Here is a 7,806-nt window from a genome sequence, read left to right as displayed (position 1 = left end):
AAAAGACTTGCTTTCTTTTAAATCATGTGGAAAAGGTTGAATTTGGATTATTTACAGTGTGGTTTTATTGACTAAATGAATTGATTGAACTCTTGGTCTATATTTGTAGCTAAAAACGGAGAGTTGTGCCGAGTTGATCTGAGGTGTCCATTCCGCCCATTGAAAAGGGGCTGTGCCTGTCTCTCTGGAGGTCTATATAATGCTCCTCTCCAGTGCAGACCTCGCCGTTGGACACAAGTGAAGGATTATTTTCTGTGTGTGTATGTGTGTGTGTGTGCCACTTGGGAATTAACTACCATATAGCTGTCATTATGCCGGCCAAGCCTGCCCCGATTAAGAAGAAACTAGTCAAGAAGGTGGAAAAGGCGCCGGCGCCCGCACCTGAGCCAGAGGCGGCCCCTGCCCCGGATCCCGAGCCAGCCTCGGAGCCCTCCCCGGCCGTGGAAGCCCCCCCGGCCGAGTCTGCTGCTCCGGCAGAGGGGGCGCCGGTTGATGCAGAGGCGGTTGCACCTGCTGAGGACGCCACGCCTGCTGTGGAGGGCGAGGCCGCTGCTGCCCCCCCGGCCGAAGGGGGTGAAGCCGCACCGGCAGACGGTAAAAGCTCGTCTTCTATGCTGTTTAAAGGCTTTATAGGAATTATTTCACACTTGTGAAGATGCTGCTTGTTCTGCATTTTTGGGATCCAGTAAAGAATATACGACTGTTTTTGCCATTCCACCTGGCAGACCCAAAAGTGGGTCAGGGACAGCTAGTAAAAATCATGAACACTGTGTTACATTTACAAACTAGCCGATATGCCCACCCCCTCAAAAAGGCACTTTATTTCAAATCAATTATAAATAAGTGCTTTTATTAGTGTAAATATGCTAATGAGCACAACCAAATATTTTTGCTGTCAATCAGCCAAATCTCTGTTAGTTGATCACGTTTTTACTAGTTCACTTTTATGATTTGTTTTATTGTAGAGTGACAAACTTGTCACTTGAGCATGTATTAAAAGTAAACTCCCCGCCAGCATAACACCTCGACAGATGCTGCGTCTTCTGTTACCCACACCTGCCCGCCAATGACGCAGTCATTTTTTTTCCCACATACTAGCATATATTAATAGCTGCCACACTGCCCAAATTAAACTCTAACTGAAATTAGATCTTTCAAATCAATGCCAAATATGTTGAATAATTATCCACAAAGATATTAGTTCTTGAGATTTGATAAATTATCTTTAAATTTAGCTTAAAATACTCCATGTGCCAGTAAGTCATGAAGACAGCTATTTTTATTTGTTTGAAGAAATTACCAAGGCTTGATTTGGTGACAAATTGGCTTGCAAAAAAAAAAAAGTGTGATTGGCAAGTGTTTTTAATTTTTTTGCTGTTGTTCTGCTGCTAACAATCTTGCCTGTGCCTGTACAGCTGAAGCTGCTGAGGCGCCCGAAGAGCCTAAAGCACCCAGTCCGCCGCCACCTCCACCCAAAGGTACTAACCATCCTGCCGCCAAACAAAAAGTCCATTTCATAGAAAACTGCCCAAAATATGTCTTTTTGTTTTTTCTTTTACCGGCGTCTATAGAGCCCACGAGCGCCCCCCTTGATCTGTTCGTGGAGGACAAGAACGACACTTCGGTGACAATCATCTGGAGCCAGCCGGAGGTTATCGGCCCGTCCGGCCTAGACGGGTACACCGTTGAGGTGTGCCAGGATGGAAGTGAGTCTCAGGGCTGCACCAGATGCGCCCACCGCAAAGCTGCCACGCCAGAGGTCACTCGGTGATATTTATACACCGCCTGCCCACCTGACCCTCTAAGTCACCAGTTGAAGTTCACAGGGGCGGCTTTTTTTTTGTTGTTTTTGTTTTACCGTAGTGCTCGGCTCACAAGTTTACAGACATCTGCTGTGTTCAAAATTCCCAAAAGATCACACATTAATATTGAATATCTACTAAAATGCATGATTTGATTCCGCTGATCGTGAACCTTGCCCTTTCAGCTGAGGACTGGAAGGCCTCAAACGAAGAACTTCAGAAGTCCTGCCGCTACATCATCAAGAACCAGACTACCGGAGACCGGCTCAAGATCCGCGTGGTGGCCGTGAACAGCGGAGGACGGAGTCCGCCCATCACCCTACCGGAGGCTGTTGTGGTGAAGGAGGTTGCCGGTAAGACGTGGCATAGTACCCACATTATAAATACCATCAACCTAAGAAGTAGAAAAATAATGAATTTTATTTTACGCAAATCCAATATTGATCAGAAAGCCGTGTTTGGACCAGTAATATTGACTTTCACTTTACAAAGGATGATTTTTGCTCTCACATCTCAAATCAGGATCCAATCATTTATCATGCTAATTCCTGGGAACATACATTTTTGTGAAAATGACTTGTGTGACAGTGTGCTCCTACATGTTTCGTTGCGCGTGCCAAGAATAGAAAGAATTTTATGAATCATTTCCTTGGAAATGGCCGCAAAGCCGCGGAAAAATAGCCGAGATGTCGGTGGTCATTAACGCGCTTCCAGGCATCCAGTTCGGGGGAGATGAATGGGGTCGACCGGGGTCTGTGGTATGGTGGAGAGTGAATTCCTGTCTTGGGGGTTGACAGTTCTCTGGTTACACTCAAATTTCATGACAGCCTCCGCCATGCTGTTTATTTTGGAAGGTGTTAGGCGTTAATTTTTCAGCGCGGCTAATCCGCCATAAGTAACGCGATAAGCCGACTCGACGACCAGCAATACCACTTATTCTCACACGAATCCACAAATGAGCGACCATTCGCTTTTTTTTTTTATGGATATTTTACGAAGCTTCCAGTAAGCTGTAACTCTGCCACCAATGCTATTTACAGTCCGGCCAAATGCTGAACACAGCAGGTGGCTTCTGCCATGAAATCCCAGCATCTTGTATTTACTCTACTTGAGATCTCAAAGTAGGCCAAAAATGTTGTCTGTTGGCATAATACTAATCAATGTCATCTGCCTTTCTGTCACTTTAGTCATATTAATCTGGATATATTATTTTCGAGCCCAGTCTTTAAATATTATTGCCCTTGTTTTCTTCACCGTCGTTTCGTTTCTAGATCGTCCCAAGGTGCGCCTGCCTCGCTCCCTCAGGCAGAGATACGTGGCTAATGTTGGAGACAAGATCAATCTGACCATCCCCTTCACGGTAAGCTCTTTGGCGAAAAGGAAGCGGCCTTACATGTCGCCTGACTAAAGCATGACGGTGTCCTCTAGGGCAAACCCAAGCCTGTGGTGAGCTGGACCAAAAATGGCCAGCCACTAGAGAGAGGAAGGGTGAACATCCGGAGCACGGATAGAGACAGCATTATGTTTATCCGAGTGGCCGAGAGGGACGACTCCGGCGTCTATGAGATGTCCGTCAAAGTGGAAGACTTTGAGGACAAGGCCACGCTCACCCTGCAGATTGTCGGTAGGCGGGCCTTCTCAGTATATTTAGTATGATGTATTTTGTCTATTTTTATCTTTACCGAACAAAGGCCTCCATTCAAAATAATAGCTACCACCCATCTTCAGATATCTGCATAATCCCTGTAGTTCAGTAAATGAACACCATGTGGAAATAGAATGAACAATTTCATTTTTCGTAAGCTTTTTTTTTTTTTTTAAACAAATCTCTCAAATAAATGGAATTCTGGAATATAATCCAAATGTCTTTTCGCTTGATAGAGCTTCCTGGGCCTCCGGCCAGCGTAAAGATTGTAGACACATGGGGCTTCAACGTGGCTCTGGAGTGGACGCCACCCAAAGACAATGGCAACACAGAAATCACAGGCTACACTATCCAGAAGGCCGACAAGAAGACCGGAGTAAAAAAGCACGCCGGAAACCCGATCGTTCGATTAGAGTAGATCCCCAGAACCTGGAACCTGACGAGAATTATTGGTGTGTCGACAGGACTGGTTCACTGTGATGGAGCACTACCACCGACTCAATGCCACCATCTCGGACCTCATCATGGGAAACACCTACAAGTTCCGTGTGTTCTCTGAAAACAAGTGCGGAATCAGTGAGGAGGCAGCAGTCACTAAGGATGAGGCCAAGATCGTCAAGACGGGTGAGACGATTATTTGGAAACTTCAGTGGTCCCTGCATTTCCGAGTTGCCGGACTTCAGTCAAAGACACAAGTACAAAATGAGAACATAGTAGACGGCACTATGACTCGCATGCCTCAGTTGATACCCCTTAAAGGCAAAAATATCCAACACACAAGTCAAGGTATCACTGTAATTGAAATTCAAACCATCTAAGGCACCAATTGAGCGTCATTCTTTCCCTGAAGGAATTGAGTACAAGGCCCCAGAGTACCAGCAGCATGACTTCTCGGAGGCACCCAAGTTCACCACCTCCCTGGCCAACCGAGCCACAACGGTGGGCTACAGCACCAAGCTGCTGTGCTCCGTCAGGGGATACCCCAAGGTACGCTTCTCCGCCCCATTCCGTTTTCTCCGCCTGCCGTTATTAGCTTCGCCTGACGAGTTGAGTTCTGAGTGGCATTGACATCATTTGTAGCCGTGATGAGGAAAGGGTTAGAAGAGGTTGGGCTAAGCCAGGCACATGTGTGAAATTCCCATGGGGCTGTCACCATTTCAAAACTCCAGAAGGGGTGGCGCACCCATCCATAACTCAAATATAAACCACCTCCAAATTCACATCAAACACTGGTAGTAGGAATCAGTGTTGAATTATTTTCTTTTGTCAGAAGTGCGTCAGAACCCCACATGGACCTTTTTTCCTCCCCTGCAGCCCAAGATCGAGTGGCTGAAGAACCAAATGGTCATCGGCGACGACCCCAAATTCCGTCAGATCTGCGTGCAGGGCATCTGTTCCCTCGAGATCCGCAAGCCGGTGAGCTTCGACGGAGGCGTTTACACCTGCCGAGCTAAGAACAACCACGGCGAGGTCATGGTCAGCTGCAAGCTTGAAGTTCGACGTACGTATAGCATGAGACATTCCTTTAGGGTGAGGTTCTTATGCCAACTAACAAGGTGTTTGTTACAAACAGAGCCAGTTGTTGTAGAGGCGGAGAAGAAATAGGCAGTCTTCTTCATTCGCACAGGTAAGAAACAATCAACTAACGGCAGAAACTATCAATTGTATCCGTTATGGCTGGCTTGCATTTCCATGACTCAGCTTTGGCAACATGCTCAGTGGACATATACATTTGATTTATTTTAAGATTAAGGCTGGGTTGTTTCATTTTCTCCACACATCAAATGCCTTCAAATGTGTCTTGGGACTTCTGATGCTAATCTAAGCTAACACCTGTTGTGCTTATAGTTACCACTATGTGTTCAATTCCCAAATTAGGAGCAGAGGGAGCGAGGCCTTCGCAGCATAAGGTGTGTGACACTTATAGCTCGGTCTAAAATTACACCTCCCCTTCCATCAACACATTTGGTTAATTCAAATACATCTTCTACCCTCTACAGGACAGTTATGGACTCCTTGAAAGAACATGTACAGTAGAAACGGCTGATGACGCCAAACCTAAAAAGCCATCGTCTTTTTCCCCCAAATAACAACATATATACATATAACATATTTGTGAGAATGAATCATTTGGTTAAATTACCTGCTGCTATTTTCTAAAAAAAAAAAAAAAATGCACTCAAGCTAAGAGATGCTTGAAACTTGAATCACTATATTTGCTAACGGAACCAATCATGTCTCTAAATAAACATTGTCTGGTCATTTTTCTTAGTGACATTTTCTACATGCATTACATCACCCACAATTCTAATCTTGCAGCACCCACGTTAACCCTCGAGAAAGAGTTTGAGTATGTTTTGAACAAATGTCCAGGCTGGTCCACCACTGCTGAAAAGAAATGGTCACCATAGCAACAAGAGATGTTATTTTCCTCATTATAAGCCAACATCCCAATTATTTGGATTTGAGGATTTCATAGATGTCAGAGACTGCTCAAATGAGGTGATTTAGGTTCAACTAGCAATTATTTTCCTCATTATAAGGCGCCTCCAACTAAATGCTTGGTGGCTCTTTGTTTTTAAGTCAACTAAAAAAATTAAATGCCATCAGTCATTGTTATTTGTAAGAAATAAAGCCCCTTCTTATAAATAGAGACTTCATTCAAATATAATTGGTTAAACAACTAACTGTTGTCCTGATTATAAAATCAAGTTAAATGCTAAACGATTCGGGTTCAAGTATGTCAGACCATGAAAAGGTCTCCCACTTTTACAGACTGTTTAAAGTGCATCATTTAGAGTCCTGCCATCATCATGTGTGGTCGCTGTTACAGGATCACTGTCTCCTAAAACCAAAGTGCATGTTGACTAATGAAAGAGCATGCACCCCAATACATTCACTGAATTGCAGTTGGTCTAAAGAACGGCTTGGCGGCCAGCTCTCCCATGGCACTGGTTGTGCAGCTATGCGGGCATGGATTTACTGGCATAGTGATGATCAGGATATGCATGAAGCCGTTCAAACAAGTCACATCCACGCTTTCATTCTGATCATTTTTACAGAGTAGGTGGTCACATGAAAATAGCAGTTTAGGTTTTAGTTGGACTTGGATGAGAAATGTGCATCTTGGGTGACTGTTATGTAGCGCCTTCTAGTGGTGCAAAGAAGCATGAGGGAGTTGCCTGGATTTGAGGAAATAAATATAGCACCTTCAAATAGAAGTCAGTTGTGGTTGATTTAAAAATGCAAATGAACACCTTTGTCCAAATAAAACTTCTGGATATATTTGGGGAAAATCTTTGTTCCACAAATGAACGCCTCCTCTTTTTAAATGGGTTCTTTCTCAACAGCGATGGATTCTACATTTCTCTAATTTCAGACATGTCCCTGTTTCATTCTCCCTCATGCAGTTCTCTCACTATGGGACCCCATTACAAAAATCAGCATCCAGGGAGCGAACACATTCCTCATTTCCACCCATTTGCAGGGCACATACAGACCAACAGCCCATGTTACCTGGAGGAAAACTCACGTAGGCAGGCACGGGAGGAACATGCAAACTCCACTCAGGAAGGCCAGAGCCATAATCAAACCCGCAACCTCTGTACTGTGAGGCAGACAGAGTAGCCAATGCTCCACGGTGCCAATAAGAGTTTTTAAGCTGAAGCAGCTCATCTGCTGGGGCCGCCATTGGGCATGTGACCACAAGCAATGATTCAATGGACATCCGAGAGGGTCTTGGCGAGCTTCCCGTATGGCATTTAATACGCGTAATGGTGGAATTGGCACTCACAGTGGGCAATGCGTCATCGAGTCTCATTGATTGATGTTCAGCTCAGCTGGATTGACTTGCATTGGGCCGACACTTGGACAATCATCTGAATATAAGCCTTGGTGAACCACCTTGGACACCATATGCTGTAGATAAAGCACTTTAGCGCATTCCATTGAGCATTATTTTTCCCTTTTTGTATCATATCAAAAATTTAGTGACTAAGTAATTGGAGTTGGTAAAGGAATAGCAAATGTGGATTTCCTTAAATACTTTGATCCAATCCTTCTGTTGTGATCTTCATATTTGTTTTGTTTTTCTCTCAATATAAACATCTTCACCAAGAATCCATACGGCATATGTGTAGCGTATTCCCTGGTGGATGCCGCAGCACTTAGAGCACGCTCCAACCAAGGGACTCATGCTGGCTATTGATTTCAGATGCTCGAATGAATGACACTTCATTGCAGCAATTTAATTAAAACGGCGGCATAGATTCTTCAGAGGCAAATGGGAACTAATGATTGCTTTGCTTCCCAATGCGACATTAAGTCAGAGCTTATTTCAAATGAGATTTTGTTTATTTT

General features: G+C 44.5%; 1 protein-coding gene across 3 annotated transcripts; it reads left to right on the top strand.

Annotated features, from left to right (window-relative positions):
• The first annotated feature begins 204 nt into the window (after window positions 1–204).
• On the top strand, window positions 205–5,709 carry mybphb (myosin binding protein Hb). 3 transcript variants are annotated; one of them, XM_061292159.1, is made up of 13 exons: window positions 205–594; window positions 1,416–1,478; window positions 1,572–1,706; window positions 1,988–2,155; window positions 3,074–3,162; window positions 3,231–3,426; window positions 3,684–3,823; window positions 3,912–4,071; window positions 4,298–4,434; window positions 4,762–4,948; window positions 5,021–5,074; window positions 5,326–5,357; window positions 5,448–5,709. In XM_061292159.1, the coding sequence occupies exons 1-11, from the start codon at window positions 312–314 to the stop codon at window positions 5,050–5,052; spliced, it is 1,590 nt and encodes a 529-aa protein (XP_061148143.1). In that variant the 5' UTR covers window positions 205–311; the 3' UTR covers window positions 5,053–5,074; window positions 5,326–5,357; window positions 5,448–5,709. The 3 variants fall into 3 exon arrangements, with proteins under 3 accessions (XP_061148143.1, XP_061148144.1, XP_061148145.1); XM_061292160.1 differs by having other exon boundaries at window positions 5,296–5,357; XM_061292161.1 differs by lacking the exons at window positions 1,572–1,706; window positions 1,988–2,155.
• The last annotated feature ends 2,097 nt before the right edge of the window (window positions 5,710–7,806 follow it).

The sequence above is a fragment of the Syngnathus typhle genome, linkage group LG11 (assembly GCF_033458585.1).
Source record: "Syngnathus typhle isolate RoL2023-S1 ecotype Sweden linkage group LG11, RoL_Styp_1.0, whole genome shotgun sequence".
Classification (NCBI taxonomy): domain Eukaryota; kingdom Metazoa; phylum Chordata; class Actinopteri; order Syngnathiformes; family Syngnathidae; genus Syngnathus; species Syngnathus typhle.
This window is presented reverse-complemented; position numbering and strand designations above follow the sequence as displayed.

Bases quoted from the DNA above. Each gene is read 5' to 3' on its own strand.
- mybphb (XM_061292159.1), top strand. From the start codon at position 312: ATGCCGGCCAAGCCTGCCCCGATTAAGAAGAAACTAGTCAAGAAGGTG. The intron at 2,156-3,073 runs GTAAGACGTGGC...TTTCGTTTCTAG, and splicing joins TGTGGTGAAGGAGGTTGCCG to ATCGTCCCAAGGTGCGCCTG. The intron at 3,163-3,230 runs GTAAGCTCTTTG...GGTGTCCTCTAG, and splicing joins ATCTGACCATCCCCTTCACG to GGCAAACCCAAGCCTGTGGT.